The sequence below is a fragment of the Aethalodelphis obliquidens genome, unplaced genomic scaffold, assembly GCF_003676395.1.
Source record: "Aethalodelphis obliquidens isolate GAN/ISIS:26980383/991018 unplaced genomic scaffold, ASM367639v1 scaffold88, whole genome shotgun sequence".
Lineage (NCBI taxonomy): Eukaryota > Metazoa > Chordata > Mammalia > Artiodactyla > Delphinidae > Aethalodelphis > Aethalodelphis obliquidens.
The window spans coordinates 5,701,667-5,726,952 of NW_020838032.1; the positions used below are offsets into that span (position 1 = coordinate 5,701,667).

The following is a 25,286-nucleotide window of genomic DNA, read 5'->3' on the forward strand; positions in this document are numbered from 1 at the left end:
ATGTGTAAATACCTTATTTTAATCCAGAAAAAAAAATGAAATACTTACTGGATCTTCTTAATAATAATAGATTATCGTTGAAAATAAGGTTTTTAACTATTCAATATAATCTCTGAAATGGTATCTAGTTAAGATAATATTTGTTTTAAATATACCAAATATTTCCAATCAGCAAAACAAAAACCAGCAAAACAATTTGTATCTGAGTCTGACATTCTAATCCACTGGATTTACATTTTTTCCTAATAATATAAACAAATCTTTTGGGGTACTCTACATATTAGAAGTACTCAACTACCTATTTGTAATTGTTAACTTTCAACAGTATGATTCATCAGTAAACACCAATACAGTACTTTAGCAGTCACCTTATGTGAAATAACAAGTGGAAAACAAAATTTCTCAACAACAGTGGGTCATCAAATTGCTTCAGCAGTTACTATAAAAAATTTATTTAAAAAACTTACATACACAAACATAATTAAACATTTTAAAATTAGACTGAAATCAGTTATGAAACTTCCTTTTCCCCTTTTACAAAAAGAAAGTTGTGAAAAGTAAAAGGACAAATTTAATTCTAAATATTTCCTTGTTTTTTTAAATTGTTTGCTAGTAAATTATTTCTTTACTCGCCTCTTTAGGTTCTCAAGGTGTTCCACATTAACATCTTGTAATGCCAGTACCGTTCCCTTAGACAAGGAGGGATTCAATGAAATAGTCATTAGACAGCACAAATCTATTAGATCTCTCTGACATTTCTGCAAACCTTCCAGGAACTTTTGGTATTTACAAGGATCCTTTTTTAACTGTTTCATTTCTAGTACTGAAAACCCTATCAGACTAGTAAGTATTTCATCTACAAAGTCTACATCTAGATATGCAGTACCATCAGAAATTTTTGCTGTTATACTCCAAATGCCACCAGAACTTGAGAGATTTCCAGTTAAGGTTACAATAAATGCTTTGACTTTCACTGTTGTAACTTCCTTTGGTTTGCTGGCCATTAGAACAGACAAATAGATAAAAGGTGGAGAATATAAATCCATGGTGATAGAAAGATTAGTGCTATTCTCTGATGATCTTGAAGAACAAGTCTGTAAGTGGTGCTCATTTTTATTAGAAATGTGTGAACAACTTTTTGGTACATAATTGACCAGCTCTCCGTTTAATATTTTATTATTTAAGGAACGTCCATCTGAACTGCTGGTTTGTTTTATTTTATTATATGTCTCTGAGTTGTTATCTTTATTTGTAAAATTATGGGGTAGGGGTACATTATGATTAACTGAAACAATACTACTGTTTTGGTCTCTAGCAGATGGACAACTAAAAGATTTGTCTTCATTAGTTATTTGCTCAGATAAATTTTTTTCATTCCAATTATTATTTCCATTTTTGCAAATCAAAGAAAAATTATTCAGAGTATTAGATCTATGTGAAAATCTCTCTATACTTTCATCTGCAGTTCTGTTCAAAGTCAGTGGCTGTAATTCTTTGGTCTCTGTTTGTTCTTTCTGGACAGCTTCTTCTAAAAGCAAGGCCTCCTCCAATGAAAAGTCATCTAATTCCTCATCAGTAAAAAGCATAGACTGGTTTTGTGGTTTCTCCTTTGATCTTGGAGAAATAACAAGTCCTGGTTCAAAATCTGACTGTCTGATGGGAACAGTATTTGAAGAACTACCTGTGCTGAAACAACTTCTTTCCAAAGAGGTGTTATTATTTGCTGCAAGCTCATCGTTTTCATCAAGACTTGCCAAGAGTTCTTCATCAGAAGGTCCTAACGCAGGATGTAGAACATCTGTAATTCTGGGGATGCTTTGGTTAGAATTATTTGGTATGACTGGAACTATAGGATCAGGTTCCCCAATTAATCTTGCAAGAACTTTTTCTTGGGCATATTCCTCTAAAAGAGCATCTACTTCTCCTCCCAACACCTTCACATTTTCTGGTTTCAATAAGAGAACACCAAGACGGAAAGAAATGTTTCCATAAATCAAAATTTTTGTACCTGGAGGAAGATCACTATGAAGAGCTGGAATAGACTGATATTCCATCCCCTGTATTTGTACAATTCCATCAGTAAGCTGTAGCATCAACATTCGTGAAGGCTTTGCTTCCCAAGGTTTTGGGGTTACTTGTGTTTCAGCTGTAATTAGGTCATTGGTTGTATTCTTTCCTCTCAACTTTTGTATCTGGGCATACGCAGGTTGACTTACATCAACCAATGAATTAATCTGCAGAGCAAAATATCCATTCAGTTCTCCTTTTGGAACTTCTAAAATGCCATCAGGTAAAAGACGATGCTCCAAATCTCTCAGATCAGTAAGGAGCCATTGCTCAAACACTTGTTTATTCATCTGTGCCTGACTCAAATTAACATTATCATTTTCTTCTTGGATCCAGTTAATACAAGCTTCCAGCCACATTAAAGGCACTTTAACATGCCATGTAGCTAAAAGCCAGGTTTCAACTCTTAATGTAATACTAGCTATACTCATTTCTTTTATATAAAAGAAATATTAGGCATCTATTACCTGAAAACAAAACAAAAAAATTATGGTAATTCAGTACATCTAAATATAGTTTCTATAATTCTCTACAATGCACAAACAGGAGTAATCAAACTTTTAGATTTTTCTCTCTTCAGCACCTTTATAATTCTTTGACTTTCTACATGGCAAAACTTCAAATGCCACAAGTAATCAGATGGTAAAATAAGAAAAGCAAAAGGTTTGAGACAAGATATACCTAGGTTTGAAGGCTAGCTCTTCAAACTATAAGTTCTGTGATTTGTATAAATTTCTTAACTTCTCTAACCTAATTTTTTCATCTGTAAAATGTCAGTACCACCTCCTATCTAACACAGTTGTTGTGAGGATTACATGATTAACATTTGTAAAGCATAATGTCAGACCTACGAAATATCTGTAGTAATTAGTAGTTATGTTAATATAATAATCAGATTCTAATCATTTAAAATTTAGTTAGGAAACAATATTTACTAAGGTCCTTTCTATATCTATAATTCATACTCTATTAAAACTTATACCATTGTATTCCATAAAATTATAACAAGTAACAATAGATTCTGAGCTGATGTAAAGCATCTTATTTGTTTGGCTAAATAATTCTCAACAGTCCTATCAGGTAAATATACTTCTGATTTTCTTAGTATGATAAAAAAGTAGCCAAACACTAAAGACTAACCTTTTTTCACAAAAGTATATTTTTTCCTTCTACAGATGAAGATATCTAAGAGTTCAAATTTATAAAAGTTTTAACATGCCCGTAAGAAAACTTACCATTTGGAACAGAAGCACAGGATTTGAGGACGGGATTTGGAACTGGTTGTTCAGTGGAGTACTTGTAACCTCTATTGCTCAGAAATGGCCCTGAGAGCTAAGACAAGAAGCAGTAAGGGTTATAAGAGGAAGCTGCAGAAAGAATCACTGGCCTATTTTCATAAGTGCAAAGTTTGATGGTATGGTTTGAAGGTTCCTATTATCAATCAGGGTAGAGTAGAGGTAGTACAGAATAAAAACATGAGGTTTGGAATGAAATAAACAAAAGTAAGTTACCACGAGAAACTCAGACACTCTACCTTAGCTTGTTTCCTTCCCTTTATACTTACTTCATAGGGCTACTGTGAAAATTAAAGGATAGGAGAAGATGGCGGGCAGAGCACCAGCATAGGCACAAATCAGCTGACCCGAGGTGGCAATCCAATCATTTAGGCTGCTCACTTAGGCCCCAGCAATGGTTGCAGGCCAGAAGCAGGCCACCCAAAAGGCGTCCGAGGCCCGCAAGCAACCTGAGGCTGAAGCAGACCAAAGCAGCTGAAACTGAAATTGAACAGTACCAACTGCAGAGGGAGAAAGGTTCAAAGCCAGAGAAGCTGGAGCTCTGGGATTCCATGGCAGGGGCAGCACTGGGGTGGAAAAAGAGACCCAGGTGATGACCATTCTCCAGATCTACCTCTGGCAAAACAGGGATGAAAGTGTTAGATAACCTCTTGGCCTTTGTCTGCTACATCTAGCCAGAGATCCATGAAAACTACTGCATAAATGCATAGGGGAAGAAGCTCTGTTCCACGGACTGGCATTTTACATGCCTTCATGGAAAATGAAATTCTAACAAAGCTCAAGTTACATTCTTGTGAAAAGGCATTAAATTATCTCTGTATATTATATAGTAGGTCCTCTCACTTCTTGGAAAATAGCAAATCTAGCTCCCTTGTAAAAACTTAAAGCTTATCCAAAGATTTCATTTTTTTAACCTTGCATTTCTTAGAAAATTTAATAGGCATATATTGTCTGGTTTCCCATATCTTTTAGCTAAAGCAACATATATATCAATACTGACTTCTTCTTTTGTAGATGTAGTTTTGTTTGTTTGGTTTTAATTTTTTAAGAAGAAAGGGATTAATTTTTTCCCCCTAAAGCTTTGTGAAGGTCAGGGGATTTATCTATCAAAAAATAGTAAATAGTTATTTGTAACCTGTACTAAGCAGCATCCAGCCTTAAAACAGTCTTTTCTGGCTAAAGGTTAGAACAATGAATACTAGTATAATTGTTTGGGCTGCTTTTAATATCTTTTAATATAAATTACTAGAGGACAAGAATTTGTTACATGTTGTTATTTGGTGTACTGATAATCATTTAAAAGTAAAACCCGGGGCTCCCCTGGTGGCGCAGTGGTTGAGAGTCCGTCTGCCGATGCAGGGGAACACAGGTTCATGCCCCGGTCCAGGAAGATCCCACATGCCGCGGAGCGGCTGGGCCCGTGGGCCATGGCCGCTGTGCCTGCGTGTCCAGAGCCTGTGCTCCGCAACGGGTGAGGCCACAGCAGTGAGAGGCCCACATACCGCAAAAAAATAAAAAATAAAAAAATAAAATAAATAAAAGTAAAACCCCCTTATCGTGTAAAAAAAAAAAGAAATAAAAAAACAAATGAGAGCCAGTATATAATCTAGCGGTTCAGAGTGCAAGTGTGATGCCAAATTATCTTTCACTTACAAACTCTGTGACCCTAAACAAGTGGTCACATTATTAATTTAACAAATGGTTAAAATTTAAAGGAAGAGTTAGTTATTGTGAGGAATACAAGAATAACATTTTAAAGGAGGAATTAAGAAGGTCATAACTACCAAACTGATAAATCTTTACACTGAAGAAAATAATTGAGCGTACAGATATATAATTTTTAAATTACATGTGAAAAACAATGTAAAAATTCAAAGGTACGATAGGTCCCTGCCCATAGTGATAGAAATAAACCATGCAGAGTCAAATCGGCATGTCTCTTTAACAAAGAAACCAACAATCTCTACATGAGTCCTCTGATTTATCAAATGGAAATATTTTCTACCTTCTGGCTAAAAAAAGCAAAACACAGCGTGCTAACTTTTGTGTACAAAAGAAAGGAAAATAAGCACATTCTTATTTACTTTATACATAAAGGACCTCTAGAAGGATATACAAGAAACTAGATAAAACTTTAAATACATAGCTACACTCAATAACAAAGAGCAAAATCTTGTGGGCCAGGGCTTCCCTGATGGCACAGTGGTTAAGACTCTGCCTGCCAATGCAGGGGACACAGGTTTGAGCGCTGGTCCAGGAAGATCCCACATGCCATGGAGCAACTAAGCCCGTGGGCCATGACTGCTGAGCCTGTGCTCTAGAGCCTGCGAGCCACAACTACTGAGCCCGTGTGCCACAACTACTGAAGCCCACGTGCCTAGAGCCCATGCTCCACAACAAGAGAAGCCACCGCAATGACAAGCCCGTGTACCTCAGCAAAGAGCAGCCCCCGCTCGCCGCAACTAGAGAAAAGCCCACACACAACAACAAAGAACCAACGCAGCCAAAAATAAAAAATAAGTAATTAATTTTTAAAAAAGTCTTGTGGGCTAGGAACAGAGGAGAAACCTAAAGTTTTAGTGCTGATTTAAAGCCACCAGGAAAAGGAGACTTCAGGCTAAAGCTCCAAGGCTTTAAGTTTAAGGGTCCAGTGTGCCAATTATAGGTCAGAAGACCAGAACAGACTACTTGCTAGAACTGGGCCAAAAAAATCTTCTACTCAATACCTACCTATGGCCTATGGAGGAAACAGAGATAACCTAAGAATGGAAATGAGGCCTACATAACTTGTATAGTACATATAGCATGGTCCAGAACTAGGCTATTCACATAAAAACCCAAGTCTCTAATGACACAGCTGATCTAGAGCTATGCCAGCCAGAGGGTCAGGTTGAAGCAACTCCAAAAAAACACAAAAGGGAAAAACACACATGGGAAAAACCTCTCTCAAAATTGAGCTCTCAAACCAAAATTATAACATATTTAAGGAAAATCACCACCATAAGCCACATCAGCAGACACAACTAACAGGAGAATTTATACCTAGAGAAATCTGTTTTTAAATGAAGAATCTTAAATATTTTTAAAATAATCTTAAATATTTTTAAAATGTCTTTGAGCATACTAAATACACTTTAAAAGTAGAACTAATCCTTAAAGAAGAATAGAAGATAATTAAACAGTAACAGGCATTTATGAAAAGTATCAATTGGACATCTTGGAAATGGGAAACAGCCTCAGAAATTTAAAACTCAGTAGATGGGATAAACAAAAGGCTAAAAACAAATGAAGAAAAAACTTACACTTTGGAAATTACATAGAACAGAGTATGAAAATTTAAGAAATTAAGCAAAGAAGGGAAAAAAAGGCTAAGTAGAGAAAACAGGCTTCTACACTGAAGTAATCAGTTTCAGAAGAAAATAGAAGAGGTGAAGGAAACAGTTTTGTTTTTTTTTAAGATAATGGTTAAAGGTGATCAAAAGGAACAAATTTCCAATTATAAGATAAACAAGTAATAGGGATGTAATGCACAACATGATGACTGTAGTTAACACTGCTGTTCGATATATACGAAAGTTGTTAAGAGATTAGATCCTAAGAGTTCTCATCACAAGGAGAATTTATTTTTTCTTTTTCTTTTTCTTTTTCTTTTTTTTTTGGCTGTGTTGGGTCTTTGTTGCTGCCCGCAGCCCTTCTCTAGTTGCAGTGAGCGGTGGCTGCTCTTCCTTGCAGTGCACGGGCTTCTCATCGCAGTGGCTTCTCTTGTTTCGGAGCACAGGCTCTGGGTGCGTGGGCTTCAGTAGTTGTGGCACGTGGGCTCAGAAGTTGTGGCTCACGAGCTCTAGAGCGCAGGCTCAGTAGTTGTGGCACACGGGCTCAGTTGCTCCGTGGCATGTGGGATCTTCCCGGACCAGGGCTCGAACCCGTGTCCCCTGCATTGGCAGGTGGATTCTTAACCACTGCACCACTGGGGAAGCCCAATTACCTTTTTATCTATATGAGATGATGGATGTTAGCTTAATCTGTTGTGGTAATCTTTCACAGTATATGTAAATGCTATACACCTTAAACTTATATGGTGATGTATGCCAATTATTTCTCAATAAAACTAGAAAAAAAATATATAAATAAAAGTGAAATTTTTTCATAATAAAAAAATAAAGAATGGTTGAAATTTTTCTAAAATTCAAGAAAGATATGATTCTGTAGGGTGTAAAAGCTCAATACTGCTAAGCAACAAGTGTAAAAATCCACCTGTAAACATAGCATGGTAAACTGTAAAACATCAAGGACAAAGAAAAAAAATCTTTTTTTTTTAAATCTTAAGATTCAACAAGCTGGATCTAAAATTTGAGGTAACAAAAATGTAGAAAATACAAAAAGAATTCAGAGGGAAGTTAAGGTATTATGTTTTATCAAGGAGGATAATAGAGATTCTGATTATGTTTACTATTTTATAAGAAAAATATAAAAATTATGTGTTTAAGGGTAAAAATGAAAGATTGAAAAAACATTCTTATAATCCCCGCAGAACTCAGATAATAGATTTTTTAAAAGTCATAAAATTCTAAGAACAAAGAAAATGGGAGAAGAAACAATGGCAACAAATTTTGGAAACTGGAAAGCAAACAGATTAGTACATGATTTAGCAGACACTAGAAAGTTGAATTCTAAGGTGGCATTAAGAATGGCTGATATAAAAACCCAGAACCCACAAAAGGCAATACTAAGTATGCCTGGAAGTAAAGGGTACTCTAAAAACAAGATTGATTAGACGATTCTTTAAGACATTTAAGACTGTGGCATCCCTATCCCACATCAGGAAGATACACAATGTACACTTCAAAACTGTTAAGAGGGTAAATTTATGTTATATGTTTTTTACCATAATTTTTTAGAAAGAGAGAAAAATCAAGAGGGAAGTAGAGGAGGAAAAAAAGGAAAAAATAAAATTACCTCTATTTGCAGATGACATGAATGTTTATGAAAAAATGCCAAAGAATGTACAAAGAAGCTATATCACCTGATAAATGAGTTAGCAAGATGCAAGTGTCTTTTTTGTGCTCTATTTAGTGCCACATTTTCACACTTTTGTGCTTTTTGTTGATGATTTCACTATTTAAAACAGCCCCGTAGCATACTTCTGAAGTGCTGTCTAGTGTTCCAAAGCATAAGAAAACTGTGTGAGATGTGTCATATGTAAAATCTGTGTGTTAGATTAAGCTTCATTCAGGCATTAGTTATAGTGCCACTGGTCGTAAGTTCAGTTAATGAATCAACAACATATAGTGAATAAAGTGTCTTTAAACAGAAACACAAATAAAACAAGGTTATGTACTAATCAGTTGGTGAAAATGTCACGACCAGAGGCTCACAGGAACCTAACCTTGTCTTTCTCCTAGGAACAATAGTTCAGTATTCCCTAATTCAGTGTTCACAGGGACTTTATATAGAACATAACTACCAGGAATAATGAGACTTGACTGTACAAGCAATGAACAAAGAGTACAATTTACAGTAGCCCTCAAAACTTAAATCTAACAAAATATGTGCAGGATGTATATGCTGAAAACTACAAACTACTGTTGAAAGAAATCAAAGACAACCTAGACAAATGAAGAGATATGCTGTGTTGAAGACTCTATGATCAAGTTTCAATTCTCCCCAAACAGATATATAGATTCAATGCAATTCCATTCAAAATCCCAGCATTTTTTTTTTTTTAAAGAATGGCAAGCTGATTCTAAGATTTACATGAGAAGGCAAAGAAACTAGAATAACCAAGGTAATTTCAGAAAAAAAAAAAAGTTGGAGACTCACACTGAGTTCAAGACTTAGTATAAACTACAGTAATCAAGACAGTGAAGTATTGGCAAAAGGATTAACATATCAGTCAATGGGAAGAGAAGACAGCCTAGAAAACAGACCCATTCATATATAGTCAATGCAAAGGCATTTCAAAGGAAACAGGATAGTCTTTTGAACAAATGATGCTAAAACAACTGAACATCCATATGCAAAACTATGAACCTCAACCAATACCTCAAATCATATATAAAAGTTAAATGGACCACAAACCTAAATGTGAAAACTACAACTATAAAACATCTATAAGAAAAGTTAGGAGAAAAAAAACCCAAGCTCATAGATAAGAGAGAACAGATTGGTAGCCGCAAGAGGTAAGGGGTGGGGGTGGGCAAAATGGGTGCACGGGGTCACAAGGTACAAACTTCCAGTTATAAAATCAGTAAGTCATGGAAATGTAATGTACAGCCTGGTCACTGTAGTTAAAATACTATATTGCATATCTAAAAGTTGCTAAGAGAGTAGATCTTAAAAGTTCTCATCACAAGAAAAAAAATTTTTTTGTAACTAAGTGGTGATGGATGTTAACTGGATTTACTGTGGTGATCATTTTGCAACGTATACAAATATCAAATTATTATGTTGTATACCTGAAACTAAAAGGTTATATGTCAATTATACCTCAATTTTTTTTAAAGGGGAAGAAAAGTTAGGAGAAAAATCTTTGTGATCTTGGTTTCTTAACAGTGTTCTTAGATACAACACCAGAAGCATAATCCATAAAAGAAAGAAATTAATAAACTGAGCTTCACCAAAATTTTAAAATTCTGCTCTGTGAAAGACACTGTTAAGAGTATAAAGACAAGCCAAACACACACAAAGACAAGCCACAGACTGGGAGAAATACATAATTGACAAAAGACTTATATCTAGACTATATAAAGAATTCTAAAATTCAATAGGAAGACAAACTAATTTTAAAAGGAACAAAAGATTTGAATAGACATTTCACCAAAAGATATGCAGATAACGAGTAAGACATTAAGGAAATGCAAAATTGAAATCACAGTGTGATATTACGCATCTATTAGCATAGCTAAAATAAAAAATAACTGACAATACCAACTACTGGAATTCTCATACATTGCTGGTGGGAAAGCAAAATGACACAGCCACTTTAAAAAACAGTTTAGCAGTTTCTTAGGAAGAAAAACAGTTTAGCATTTTCTTACAAAGTTAAACTCACCATACAACCCAGCATTACTAGGTATTTACTCAAGAGAAATGAAAACGTATACTCATTAAAAATCTCTATGTGAACATTTATAGCAGCTTTTTTCATAATCACCAAAAAACTAGAAACACCCCACATGTCCTTCAAGTGGTGAATGGATTAACAAATTGTTGTACATCATTACAATGGAATACTATTCAGTAATAAAAAGGAATAAACTAATAGATGCAATAACATGGATGAATACTGCTACAGATGGTATCACTCAGAAAATTCATATGTTGAAATCTTAATGCCCAATGTGATGGCATTAGGAGGTGGGGCCTTTGTGAAGTGTTTACATTATGAGAATGAAGCCCTCATGGGACTTCCCTGGCAGTCCAGTGGTTAAGACTCTGCTTCCACTACAGGGAGCACGGGTTCGATCCCTGGTTGAGGAACTAAGATCCCACATGCCATGCAGCATGGCCAAAATAAATCAATAAATCAATAAATAAAAATAAAGTCAGAATTTTGAAAAGATATTAATTAAAAAAAAACTTACAACCCAATAACAAAAAAATAAATAAACAGTAGAGACGTCTCCACACAGCTACTTACCCCTTCTGCCATGGGAGGTTACTGTAAAAAGACTGTCATCTAAGAACCAAAGAAGCATGTTCTCATCAGACACCCACTAAATCTGCCATCACCTTGACCTTGGACTTCCCAGTCTCCAAAGAAATAAATCTCTGTTGTTTATCAACCACCCAGTTTATGCTATTTTGTCACAATAGCCCAAATAGACTAAGACAAATGTTAAATGCAGCGAGCTAAGTAAAAGAAGCCAGACAAACACTGTATAAGTCCAAGATGGCATTATGGAAAAGGCAACACTATAGAAACAGGTGGCAGCGATGATGTGACTAATGTTTGTCAAAACTCATAGAACTATATACAAAAAAGAACATGAATTTTACTGAATGTAAATTATATCCTCAATAAAAATACTGAAGACAAACACCAAAAGGATAGATATTTAATAACTAATTTTCAAACTTGCTGAGGAAAACACAGAATAAAGAAAACAATCCAAAAGAAGGCACAAAAGGAACTGGCAAGCACTATAAATAGAAAGAATAAACAAGGTGGTAGAAGTAAGTCTAAATATATCAGCAATCATAATGAACATAGATTAACTCACCTGTTAAAAGATACTCTCAAATTGAAAAAACCAAGTTCAGCTGCATGCTTAAAAGATGACCCTAAAACAAAATAACATCGAAGCATGAAATTAATTAAAATAAGGCATGTTAAAATCCCCAAGCATGATATTATGAGGCCACAGCTGAGTGACATCTTATCCTCAAGACAGAGATCTGTACTTCTATAACCTAAGATTCCCAAGTGCTACTTTATCGCATCTGTTGTCATTTTTTTAACCTCAAAAATTAAGCTAGATCCAAGGCTCTTAGGTGTGCTCATTCAATAGTAAGTTACCTTACTTTCTCCACTAAAATTTAAACACCACAGCACTGGCAAATGGGCCTAGTCTAATTGGCAGAGGTGTTGTAGTAATGAGATGACAGTCATTAAGTAAACTGAAATTAAGACAGTGTACTTTCAGTAGAGTTATAATTATTTAAATGAATTATCAAGTATAAATGCCACAATTAATTAAGTTGTTTGCAGAATGTTTTGTACTATAAATTATTCAGTGTATACAGTATATATCCCTAAATTATTATATGCAGCCATTTAACACAAATGCTATTTTCTACCTGAACCTGTTAAACAGTAGGAGTTAATACTGTTAGTACTTCTAGGAGGATGAAGGAACCAATAAAAAAGAAAGACTGATTGATTGTGAACTGAAAAGGTCAAGGCTGGATAGAAAATGAAAGAAAGGAATTTCAGTGGTGTTAATTCTATATCCCAGCAGTACAGCTGTTTAAACAGAGAACTGAAGAAAAAGGTTTAATAAAAATTAAAACCTCTTATTTGTAAGATTTTAAACTTTTTCAAAATACATACTTTTACATCTGTAATATTATCTAAACCTCAAAATAGTCATTTATGATAGAAAGGGTAGGGATTGTCATCTATTTGGGTGAGAATGAAACAGGCATGAAGATTAAGACATACAGATCATACATGGTAGCAGACGCAGAATGAAATTCTGCTAACCTCCATTTCTATATCATTTTCTAGACCCTGTTCGACTTAAAAGAGAAAGTAAAGCCAGTCCCTCATTTACATATACCCACTTGCATATAAACTATAAAACTCATTCATAAATGGCCATTCTATAAGAGCACTACACTATTACAATGAACAGACTTTTCTCAGATCTCATTTAAACGACAAGCTCACCTAGTATATTCTAAATTATTTCCTTTACAAAGTCAAATCAAAGAAACACCTACTGCATCTATCTTTATAACAGCTTCAAAACAGTGTTATCATTAAGTACTTTTCCTTTTGCTATAACTCTACTAAAATATGACATAAAAGTTTTTTTAAATTTTTAAATATTACAAACTGATATTTTAAGGCTTATGTATTCATTTATTTTATTTTTTTAATTTTGTAGTTATCTCAAACACGCACTTCCTTGTTTGTGTTGTTGCATTCGGCAAGTGACAAAACTCCTTTCAGATGATAGTTGGGACAAATTATGAGAAACAGTGCTCAATGAACCACAGTGAAATTGTTCTATAAACACGTGGCAGTTCTAATTAATAATTTTCTCCAAATACTACCTTCTAGGATTTAAATTTCCACTTCCAGAACTACATGATATACTACAATTTTATAATAATGTTATAACTAAATGCACATTTGCTACATAGAATTCTTCATTTAACAGCAAAGTAAGTAAAGTGGAGGGCATATTGATCTGAAACATGGTTTACTCCCCACAACTGCATGTTAAAAACAATTTCAATAAGAAGATGTTTTTATATATAATAGGATTTTTTTTTTCCTACAGGTAAAAAAGAAAAGCTTATTAAATTTTTTAATTAAATGGAAAAAGTATTATCATGTGGGATTACAAAGTTTAGACTGGGTTTCAATAACCGAGCCCTTTAATAATTTAGTAAATTGTATTACTTGCATCTACTCCTTCAAGAGAATTCCTAAGGTTTTTGTTCCTCCCTTTCTTGAGAAACTGAGTAACCACAGTCACCGCAGGTAGAAGCAACTCAGAGGGGAGGTGTTAGCTACAGCAGCACAACTTCTCATCTGCTCATACATAAAGAACAGCCCCTGATCCTCAAGAACATCACTGTCCAAGAAAAAAATATGAAAAAGTATACGTTGTTGAAATTGTACATTAAGAAGTGTTCACACCGTATGATTTCAAAACTTAATCTTAAGAAAATAATCAGAAATGAGGACAAAGATTTTATGTGCCAGAGTGTTTATCACTGTGCTTTTACACTTTGGAAAAAAACCAGAACAATCTAAATGTTCAACAACAGTAAAAAAAAATTTTTTTAATTAAATATATTACATTGGATCCATGAAATAGTCTTCTGAAAAAACATTTTTAAGTACTATTTAATGACATGAAAATATGTTCATATTTTTATTCTGTTAGGAGAAAAGGTCAGATGTAAAACTACATACATCTTAATCTCCATTAATTTTATAATCATGAAAAAAATGTTTTTTAAAAATTGATTTACATCTTGTGCTTGCTAAACTTGGCTGACCACACTAATCTACATTCTAGATCTTGACTGCAGGAACTAAGCAGAAGAGAATAGAGTAAGAAAATTCTATCATTTGCCACTAAGACTTAGGCAAATTTGATTTATGTTACTTTTCAGTCAGCCTCACATATTTCAATTTTTTAAAAAATAAAAAAAGAGGCAGAAGTATTGATACCATCCTTTTGGACACTGTATGCGGCATTCAATCAATAGCTAAGACTTAAAAGCACTAACAAATACTCAAGTTATAACCAGTCCATGTTTCCACTGTCTTCATCTAAAAAATACAGGTGAGTCTGTGTTTTAACTCCTTGGGGATGACTTTAAGGTAACCCCAGAATTTTGAGAAGGCACTCTGAAAATTATGGGAAAAAAATTTGTATTTAATGACTGAAATCAGAAAGAAGTAATTAGTGGAGCTGTTTGTGGATCCTCCATAACCTAATGTAAGGAAAAGACAGACAGAGAATAGGTTTAGGAGTCTGAATTCCATTTCTGCTATGTGACCTTACACGTGTTCCTTAACTTTTTCTTAACCACAATTTACTAGCTGAACTGTAATAAGCATTAAACTGCCAGCACAAGGTCTGGCACAAACTCAGAAAATAGTAGTTATAAAATTTTAAGTAATCATCCAGCTCGCTGGTGTACAATCTCAATTATATTAGTTTATCTAAAGCAAATCCCACAAGCTAAGTAATACTAGCTCTAAATTCATCAGGAATCCAAATAATCATACAATTATTTACTCAACACAGGAGCCACAATGTATCAACCAAGTTGGTAAGTTCTTGAATGAGCACAGATGTAACAGTTTGGCTGAAAACAATAGAGAATGAAAGGATGGTGAAAAGACAGACTTTCCTCAAGAGAGCAAGTCCCTGAATGAAAATGGTGGAAAAAACAGACTTTCTTGTTATTTAAACAGTAAACCTATAAAGCAAATTAAAAGAGGTAAGGAAGAAAACAAGTAGAAAAAGAAAAAAGCAAAAAAACAACAACAACAACAACAAAAAAAACCTGACAATGGCATCTAGAAAAGAGAAATAAGACCTTTCAGCAATTAGGGTCCAGTCAGAAGACAGTGAAACTGGGAATAAGTTCTTAAGATAAAGCTGCTTACTTTGCATTCCTGCTCATCAATCATCACTGTTTATCAAGGCAGAAAATGATGGTTTCAACAGAAATACTAGCTTGAAAGAAAACATCATTAGTACAGTACCCCTATATGTGCCTATCTGTGTTAGTGAAGTGTCCCAGGTTTTAAATGACAGATTCAATTAAATGCTGCAAATCCTGACTGGCAGATTAAATCTCTACAATCCAAGTATCGCCAGCCCCTTCATACACTCAATTTTCTTGGCTGAACATTAAATAAAAATCCAAACTATGTATCGTAAAACAAAACACAAGTTAAGTTTTACCTCCCAACAAGGCTATGATATTCTTCATGGTGGGGCCATTAAAAAATTATATTACCACTCAAAGAGCCTTTTAAAAACTCCACAATCCCAGACAGTATGCTCTAACAGTATTTAACTATCCTCCCAGCCAGTAAATGTTGGTGGTTCATGAAGTTCTCCGTTCCTCCTAAAGAGTTCTCTTCCTGATTAAGCAAGTAAAAGATAAAAGATGGCGGAAATCAGACATTTTTTTAAAATGCTGGTTACATCTAATTTGCAAAGTATTCAAGAGGAAAATCAAGTTACAGCGGAATGAATCAGCACAAATTCATAATTACCAAAAAAAAAGTGTATTCTAACGGTGGGTTTACATCCCATGTAAATTATAACATTTTTATGCTTGAACACAAGTTTGGGGTTGTGGGTGAGAGCTGGAGAGCTGAGTCAGGTTGTGGATACTGGGTACTAGTTACTGGCAATTTCCCAGGTTTGTCACCGATTCAGAGTGACCTTAAGTGCCTTAACAGAAGAAACCATCAAAGCCTGACACAGGGGCCTTAGAAGTAACCGCACACAAAGCAAGTATAAACTGAACACGCTAGAACGGTAACATATCTGAGAGCGAGGGTTTTAGTCTGTTTTAATCACTGCCGAATACCTTGACACACGGTGGGCGCTTTAAAGAGGTGAACGAACGCAAAGCGGATGTCTACAACGCATTTTGCGATTTGCATTCATTGTAGGACATGAAAGCAATACTTCCAGAAATTTTTCACACGTAGCGGCAGCACCGACACTACAAAATACTCGTATCGCAGGTCCCATTAACAAAAAAGAAAGAAAGAAAAAGAAAGGAAAAACGAAAGGTTTCGTCAGAACGGAGAGCCCTGTAAAGACCCCGGGAGTACAGGCTCAGCGCCGGAAGCAAAGGGACTGAGTTCTCCCGGACTCCGAGGCTCGCCCGCCACAGCCCAGCGGGACGGCCAACAATTCCCGGAACCCCGAGCCGCCAGCGGACAGCGGGCCGCGACCCTCCGGCTGCGCCCCCGGCCCAGGCCACGCCTGAGGGGCGCCGCGGCCCGTTACACACAACTCGCCCCGCAGCCCGGGCGAGAGGGGAGCACGGGGGAAGAAAGGAGACGCGAATGCGGGCTGTGGAAACGGGGACATTCGCCTGGGCCTAACACCGACCTGGACGTCCCGCCTTCCCCTCGCGCAACACTGGTTCCTGGGCCTCGCGACTGTGAGAACGGGAACCACCACGGAGCGCGCCCTAATCCTTTTTTGCTCCTTCCCGCTCGTTTTGCCGCGCACTCACGCCCCTCCTCCAAACCCTGAAGACTCCTCAGGGCCCCGAAGACGCCCCTTCACCCGCCCCCTCCCTGTGCGCGTGAACTGGACAGCCTTTAGTTCTCGCGAGAGGTTTTCCCCCCCTCCCCCCAGCTAGTGAGTGCGCGAACGAGAAAGGAGGAGGGCTCTCCGGGCGAAAGCACTGCAGGCGCCATTATCCTCTGTTTCTCTGCTGCACCAACGTCGACGTCTTCCCTACTTCCCGGTTATTTGCGGCCCATAGGTAATTAGGGTTATTGGGGCTTGGGTATTATGGGTTCGGGCAGGGGTTTGGCCTCCCTAAAGGCTGCGCTGACTTTTTCCAAGTCTGGTTTTTCTCGGGCCCTTAGCGGCCTTACAGCCTGAAGGGAGGCGCCGGCGGGAGGCGGGGCTGTCGCCTCCTCCAGCGCCTTGATTGACGCGGCCTTGGGCCAATCGCTTCGCCCTCGCGCCACCGCTGTAGCTGGGGCAGCCTATCGGGCCCGGCGGCGGGGTAGGAGAGCGCGGGGAGGGCGGTGGGGGCCTACGCTCGTTCTCTGTCTAGCTGTGACCGGCTGAGGCGGCGCGGCGGCATAGGGACGGTAGCCTTGCCCGGTGAGGAATGGGGCTGGGCGAACGGCGCGTGGGGGCGAGGGCCGGAGACCAGTTTCTCCACTTGAGGGAGGCGGTTGGGGCTGCTTGGTGGTTGGCCTGTTCTGGGATGGAACGTTGCCGGGTTTCCCCTCCCCCCACCTCCGCCATTTCCCTGAGCGTATATCTGCAGTCTGCGCTGCGGTACTGGAGGCTTCGGGGAGTCGCGAGGTTTGTGACGGTGGAATGAGCTGCAGTTTTGTAGTGTTGGGAACTAGGTCTTGTGGGAAGGAGAGGGGGTCGGCGGGCGGGCCCCGAGGGCGGTAGAGAACGCCGCTCTCTTTGTGTGGGTTCCGGCGCACTTGGGCGCTCCCGGCCTGGGCCCGACGCGGGAACGGGCGAGCTGGAAGGGTCGGGGCTGCCACAGTTGCTTTGTCTCTCCCGCGGTGGGGGGAGGGCGCGGGGGACGAGGTCTCGGGACCGCGTGGTGGGTGGGGGAGGGGGGGTCCGCGCTCGGCTCCGCCTAGTAGCACGTAGTCGCCATTACGCGGGCCGCCATTTCCTGTCGGATCCGGGTGAGGAGAGGTGCGGCGCTGGTGCTCTCGCCTCGGGAGCTTTTTCAACTCCTGTTGCTGGGCCGTTGCCGATCCCGGTGTCCCGGGCGTTGGAGAGAGAACGGCATGTTTGCGCTCGGCTGGCCACGCATGTACTTAGCGATTTTCACGGTCTGAGAAACGGTGACTGAAGGACCTGAAGGATACTTGTTTATTTTCATAAATAGAGCTTGCGGTCGTTAAACCACTTTACCCAAATCTTCCACCACACCTCAGTATTTAACTGAGTGATGGGCCAGGTTAGCGTTTCAGTTGGTCATTGGAAGAGTGGAAGGCGTAAATATGGCCTTGATTTTTAGCTCTAAGCTGTTCAGCTATTCCTGGGGGCCGCAGGTCGCCGCTTTTTGCCAGTCATGAGAGGCGAGCTAAAAGGCTGCAGTCCTATCGCCAGTGTGGTGTTGGAGGTATAATTGTGAGGTTATACCGCTTTTAACGTAATGTAAAATATCTCGCTAGTGATGGTGTTGGTGTTCAGGGGTTCTGTTGGATAGTCGAGTAGTATTAGCAGTTTGGGTGTGCTCCTGTATCAGCTTTGCAGGTTTATCGCTCCAGTAGATTGACCTGCCGGTTGGGTATGGCTTGAATTTGCTTTTGTATTTGTAAACTTTAAAGATTTCAGAAGGTAGTTTTTCAAGTCACCAATGGAAAGAAACCCAAAAGCGGTTTAAAATCCCAATGTAAAAATAATTTTGTGTATCTTTTTATAAATTTATATTCTTCGGGAACAATAGACTCATGGGTTTATCGATATGCCCTACATGTGTCTAGTTTTCTTTGTATTTATCATATAAAGTAACTAATTGCTGTGGTGGGACTTGATCCAAAGGCTAAAAATGTGTTTTTCCTTTTACAAAAGAATCAGATACGGTCTTTTGGCTTGTGTTTTTGTGTTTGAAGGCAATCGTTTGGAAGTTTAAGACCCTAAAACAAAGAAGCAAGTTTTAGAAATAGATCTTTTGTTTGTTGTGTTCAAATTGGTGTTGATTAGTATTCAGTAATAACCAAAAAAGCAAAACTGATTTGTGTTGGTTTTTATAGGCTACTGCAGCACTAGGGTGTCAGTTGGTCCCGCCCAGAACACTTCAGTTCTGCCCTGCAAGGATATATTTAATAACTGGTACGTTCTAGAAACAGTCATTACTTTTCCTTGTTTTTAACCTTTAGCAAGATGCACCGCTTACTTTTCAATAAACCAATTGTACTAGCCTCTTTATTTTTCAACAGATTGGTGTGTTCCTTTAATACAAGAAAATGGAAACTGAACAGCCAGAGGAAACCTTTCCCAACACCGAAACCAATGGCGAATTTGGTGAGAAGACATTTTAACAATTTTATTCTTGTTGGTCTGTTAATTTCATTATTACTTTGTATGTTTAATTTGAGATCCGTGTCAGTTACATCTGAGCATATATTTATGAACCAGAAGTAACTCATTTGCATAGGTAACGGTAAACTGATTAAAAGAAAGCCAGTAAATGTAAAACTAATGTTTTTCTTGCATTTTGAAGTTTCTTATCCTTTGAAGTGTTGTCACAATATCTTGTGTTTGGAAAACCATTTGGAATGGAGTGCTTAAATTCATGCTTAAAAGTCCAAGAACCAGTGCCTTTGGCCTTTTTAAAACATACCTAAGATTAGCAACAAATCCCTTTAAACAGTGGACTTAAAGTTTCTCTAATCTGTAGGTTAAAATTGAAATGTAATTAAACCTACCCTTCCTTGAAGATGCTGGTGCTTTCTGAAATTTGAACTGTTAATTTTTAGGTAAACGCCCTGCTGAAGATATGGAAGAGGAACAAGCTTTTAAAAGATCTAGAAACACTGATGAGATGGTTGAATTACGCATTCTGCTTCAGAGCAAGGTATAAATTTTATTCTTGAAACTTTGAAAGTGGTTCTTAAGTAGGAATTAAGAAAAGTTCTGATTGAACCTTCTGGGAAGCTTGCAAAAGCTTACAGCCTGCAGAATATAAAAGATTTGTTTGGCTTTTCCTAAACAGACTTTCTAGGTTATGGTAATTGTGTTATTTTGCCAACAATTAAAAAGAAAGCCCTTAACATAGCCTACTACAGGGCTGAACTAGGAGATGGGTGTGGATGATCCTTAAAGCATTAATGGATTAAAGATTGTGTCTGATTACATTGTGAATTCATTAGAAAACATCCTGGTTGGCAGCTTACCTGACTGATAATACACCTCACAATGTGAAAGTACCTATTGGCATTTAAATTATTTAATTGGCTTGCAGAAAGACATTGTAAAGTTAGTGCTATTGCTTAAGTTTTAGACTCAGTATGTTCTGAGTATTTCAAAGCTCTGCCTTGGTGTTTAGTCCCTAAAGCACATAGACTCTTTAGTTTTTGCTAACCTGATGGTCTTGACATCCCCAGATAGATTTTCATCTCTATAACCAAAAAAGAGTTTAGACATGTGTGGTGTTTGTTTGTTTGGCTAAAATCTTAAGAGCGTAGGAAGACACCTTAATTCTAGGAAAAGACAAAATAAGTTTCTTTTTATTTTCTCTAGAATGCTGGGGCAGTGATTGGAAAAGGAGGCAAGAATATTAAGGCTCTCCGTACAGACGTAAGTATTTAAGAGTTTAAACTACTACACAGGAAGCTTCAGTTTATGTGTTTGTAGGATTAAAGAATTGCATCATAGAAATCATTTAATAGTCTAGATTCAAGCCTTTTATAATAATTGGTTACATAGATGATGTTCAAGGTTTGACATTCCTAATTTAACAAAGCCCAGATTGAGCAGGGGGTGGTCTATATTAAATCTCCCTTTCTAATAACTTTACACCAAATTATTCACTTCAAGCAAGATAACATCTTAATTAGAAATAACAATATAAAACTCCTTAATTTGTACCATTTCCCATGTATGAATCAAGTACAGTATTACTGAAAACCATTGCAGGTGGCTGATTAAACTCCAAATTTTTTATTCCCTTTTTTTTCCAATTTGCCCATCTGTTCTTTAACAGCTTGCACATGGAGCACAAAGAAATTAAGGTTGCATGATTAAGATATGGGTAAAGAATAGAGTAGGCACTTAATCTTACAACTGGGAAGCCGTTTGTCAATGCCGATGATTTGTTTTGAGTCTTCATATTTTATAGTGGGTTGACTCTTGTGATTAGACACATTAAATGTTGGTATCACCAGAAGTGAGCGTATTTATAGGACTTGGGTACACCAGATTTCCTAAATTTTTTTTCTCATGTACACACTCTTGATGTTTTCTTGCTAAAGTTGAGGCAAATAATAACTGTGTTGAATACTTATTTGGTATTTTTTCATTTCTCTCTTGGTCACAGATCTTTGTATGTTCCTCTTGATTACTGTAAACTGAACTTGAAAAATTGTTTAAATTTTACAAACCTGCCTGTAGGATCTAGGAGTGCGTTTTTAAATCTCCAGGAAACCAAACAGTCTTTTAACAGTTAGGGTTTTTGGTGGTGTGGGAATTTTTGTTTTGTCTTTTATAAACCTCTTTCCTTTTAATCCAGATGTTCTATATAATTATCTGGGTTAATAATTTCCCCATTTCCTCAAGAATTCGAGTCATGACAGGTTTTGTGTCTACCCTCATGAGCCAGCCTGCTACTGAAACATTGTTTGTTTAAAAAAAAAAGTACCATCATTAAAGGTCCTTAAATGTTAAGCCACAGTCAGATATAGAGAAGTCCATTATTGTGTTAGTCTTCAGAACAACTTAAGCTTGTTTCATTAATTGAGAGTATGAGTATAGTTTGTATTAAATTAAAATTTATTGCTTTTCCCCCTTTTCCCTCTCCTTGTTTTTTTGGCCATATATCTCCGTTGCCCATGTACTGGATCGACTTACCCCTGCGTTGCCCACCATGACGTTGGCCCATCCGCCCCTGAACGCCCATGTGAAAACCCTGGTTGGCTATGCCCAAAAATGTGCTCGTTGCCAAACGGGTACCATACTTGACAACTTCTGATTGAATGCCCATGCCCAATGCCAACATCCACGAACGCCAATGACCAATGCAGTACAATGCCAGTGTTTCAGTCCCAGACAGCAGTGGCCCCGAGCGGTATGTCCCAACAGTTTATGCCTCACTGCCTGATTAGAAAGAGAGAAATGTATTTTATTACCTGCCTTTTATATAATTAAATAGTATCCCCTTTAGACGGTGTATTGTTTTTCAAGTTTCTGTCTTATTTTCCCCATTAAGTCTTTTTGTCACTGAACTTTTACCGTGAGTTGCCCACCCAAACGATCCACTAATTTTATTTCGATGGAAGGAGCACAGCTTCAAGTGTTGCATATTTGCTGCATTGTAAATCAAATTGTTACCGAAATAGTCTCTCGCTCTGTCTTTGTGGCCCACCTTGCTTCCCAACATTGCCTGTTCATAATTTTTTCTGATGAAATGCTAACTCTGGTTCACTTTCCTTCACTTCTCATTTGTGTTGTCTTTGTTTTTGTCTTGCATTTGTATTTGTTTTCTTGCAGAGCCCATTAGTGATCTAATTTCTAACTGGTATTCATAACCTTACTCCAAATATAATGTTCACCACTTGCATATTCCCCCACTTTGCCTAAGAGAAGGTGTGCCAGTTTTACCAATGTAACAGCGAGGGTATCCTTAATTAACTTAGTGGTGGCGGGGAACATAAGTATTCAACTCTGCTTCAGTTCTGGTCAATTTATTGCCCACTTAATCTGAGCCCTTCCAAGAGCCCATTCTCTGTCTCTCTGCAAGTCTCCTAATAATGTTACCATGTTTGTATTGGGCATAAAACAAAATGCATGTGAAAAATGTATAAATAGGCTACTTTAAATGGGGAGGATTAAATAATTGTATGTTCTTCTTTGTAAAAGTTGTTTGACTACTGGTGATGACCACAAAACTCATTTTTCTTTTCCACCTTTTTTTTGTACTATCTGGTATTTGTGATGTTTGACAGCATATTGAGTATCAGTGCTGATATTGAAACAATTGGAGAAATTCTGAAGAAAATCATCCCTACCTTGGAAGAGGTAGGCTCATTTTTAAAATGTATTTGGCAGTTGGGGGGTGCTTAAAGGATGTTTTAATGAGGCAAAATGGGGGAGGTGGAGAGACATTGGCTATAACAGTTTTGTAGCAGCAGTGTGTTGCACTCCGCCACTTAAGGTGCAGGGTTATTATACCCACATTACTTGTTTGAAAATGTAGTCTAGCCACTGGAGTAGATAGGAACTACCTGTGGCCATACACTTTCATGAGGTTTAGCATATGTTTTATGGGCTTTAGTTTTAGAGATTTTGAGTTAGAATAATGATTGTGGGACTGTCAGAAAGGACTGTGTTTGATTTAGTTCAAGGATTTTTAAATTTTATGTAATCATTTATTTACTAGGTGTATAGAGAAAAGCAATGTATGTTGATCCTTAACGTAGATAAGCAGTTTCTTGTTATTTAATGATATAGATGTGAAATATGTTGTAGTAGCTTTACCAATATATGCGACAATAGCCTGATCACACTAGACACTTAACCTATTACTCTTATTTTTCTACTTTCAGGGCCTGCAGTTGCCATCACCCACTGCAACCAGCCAGCTCCCGCTCGAATCTGATGCTGTGGAATGCTTAAATGTATGTCATAGTGCCATTGAACCCCACTGAAGTATGGAGCCTGGCCCATAGGATCAATTTTATTTTCAACATAGCGTACTTTTCCCATCTCTATAGAAAAAAGGCTTAAAAACATGATAAATGAATGGTCTTACAACTCACTGTTGACCCTGCTCCATGCTGCAGTGGGAATTAACTACATTTGCAAAGTGCTTTGCAGTCATTTTTATTATGGTGTTATTTGAATGTTAATAATAATTTTGTGGTAACAGCGACATGCTAAATGGCTGCAGTGTGGGTATGGTGTTGCAGGACCTGAAAATAAAATAGTTTTTTAAGGTGGTGCAGAATGTCCTTTTTGGGCCTGGCTATTGAGGATAATAAGCACATAACTGGTAAAGTTATTGAAATATAAATTCAGGTTGCTCACTGCAACAGTATATTGGTATGCTTATAGCAGATAAGTGTGTATTCTTGGGGAATCCTTGATTTGGGACTAAAATTTTATAACTCTCCCTCCGCAGTACCAACACTATAAAGGAAGCGACTTTGACTGCGAGTTGAGACTGTTGATTCATCAGAGTCTGGCAGGAGGAATTATTGGGGTCAAAGGTGCTAAAATCAAAGAACTTCGAGAGGTAAAGTGATAGTTTTCTTTTTTCCTGCCATATTACTAGAAAATAGCTTTTTATGTGGACTTGGTTCCGTGGGCTTCTCTCATTCCCCTTTTTGAGTTTCCTCCCTTAAGTTTATCTAGTTTGCTAATTAAAATATAACAGAAAGGCCTGACCATGCTATACAAGTTATTTTGCCAAAAATTTATTGTGCAAAGTCCTAGTGTTACTAACAAGCTTTTTACATGGGGGGAAATTTTACTGAAATACAAATTAAATCTGTCTAAACCTGGACGTTGTTTTGTACTGCATTTCCTTTTTTCTGATTGATCAATGATTGATTAATGCTGCTTTTTTTGTAAATCTGTTACAGAACACTCAGACAACAATCAAGCTTTTCCAGGAGTGTTGTCCTCAATCCACTGACAGAGTCGTTCTTATTGGAGGAAAACCTGATAGGGTTGTAGAGTGCATAAAGATCATCCTTGATCTTATATCAGAGGTACCTTCAGAACCCTTTATTTTATTTGCGCTTAATTTTGTAAAACAGATGTCTTGTTCAAAAGTACTTTGAGAACATTTAGACAAACGGCTTTTACTTTTACTTTTCCTTCACCTAACAATTTTCTATCACCCTGCTTTTAGCTATCACTTTAACTTAGAAATACTTTGGGAGAATCTGGAGAGTTGTCTTTACATTGTTGGTGAGGTTTTTAATAGCCTTTGGTCCTTCAAAAGAAGTTTCTATGGTTCCTTTATAGTACTACACTGCATACCCAGGATATCGATCCCCTCAGCCCTTGGGGTGGTCACTTCTTCATAATCCCCATTGTGAAATGTGAAAGGGGTTTGTAGTCTGTTACTTAAGCTCTAAGGGTAAAATAAAGCTGTTAATCCTTACCTCGCAAGCAGTAAAACTCAAATTTTTTTTGTTTGAAACTCACCAGAAATGCTTTTTTTAAATCCTTCCTATCTTTGCATATATTCCTAGCCCTATCTCGAGTTCCTCCCAGGATAAATACAAAGGGCTTGAAATGTTCTGTTTGTTAAAAGAATGTT

The 25,286-nt window shown here is 37.5% G+C and overlaps 2 protein-coding genes across 17 annotated transcripts in view; one reads left to right on the top strand and one right to left on the bottom strand.

Moving 5' to 3' along the window:
- On the bottom strand, positions 1–16,853 carry RMI1 (RecQ mediated genome instability 1). 4 transcript variants are annotated; one of them, XM_027094189.1, is made up of 4 exons: positions 16,694–16,853; positions 11,585–11,645; positions 3,303–3,399; positions 1–2,234 (listed from the first exon to the last, which is right to left on the bottom strand). In XM_027094189.1, the coding sequence occupies exons 3-4, from the start codon at positions 3,303–3,305 to the stop codon at positions 618–620; spliced, it is 1,620 nt and encodes a 539-aa protein (XP_026949990.1). In that variant the 5' UTR covers positions 3,306–3,399; positions 11,585–11,645; positions 16,694–16,853; the 3' UTR covers positions 1–617. The 4 variants fall into 4 exon arrangements, with proteins under 4 accessions (XP_026949990.1, XP_026949987.1, XP_026949988.1 ...); XM_027094186.1 differs by having other exon boundaries at positions 1–2,534; XM_027094187.1 differs by lacking the exon at positions 16,694–16,853 and adding an exon at positions 16,161–16,199 and having other exon boundaries at positions 1–2,534.
- HNRNPK (heterogeneous nuclear ribonucleoprotein K) overlaps positions 16,805–25,286 on the top strand; it is a 12,516-nt gene continuing 4,034 nt past the window's right edge. For 2 of the 13 annotated variants that reach the window (XM_027094190.1, XM_027094195.1), the window contains exons 1-10: positions 16,805–17,075; positions 19,054–19,132; positions 19,240–19,324; positions 19,780–19,877; positions 20,543–20,599; positions 22,042–22,085; positions 22,963–23,035; positions 23,563–23,634; positions 24,138–24,251; positions 24,601–24,729. In XM_027094190.1, coding sequence (XP_026949991.1) covers positions 19,267–19,324; positions 19,780–19,877; positions 20,543–20,599; positions 22,042–22,085; positions 22,963–23,035; positions 23,563–23,634; positions 24,138–24,251; positions 24,601–24,729 — 645 coding nt within the window. In that variant the 5' untranslated portion in view covers positions 16,805–17,075; positions 19,054–19,132; positions 19,240–19,266. Of the gene's footprint in view, positions 17,076–17,311; positions 17,426–18,113; positions 18,139–19,053; positions 19,133–19,239; positions 19,325–19,779; positions 19,878–20,542; positions 20,600–22,041; positions 22,086–22,962; positions 23,036–23,562; positions 23,635–24,137; positions 24,252–24,600; positions 24,730–25,286 lie in introns of those variants that run through there. The other 11 variants (XM_027094192.1, XM_027094196.1, XM_027094198.1 and 8 more) reach the window with 8 other exon arrangements.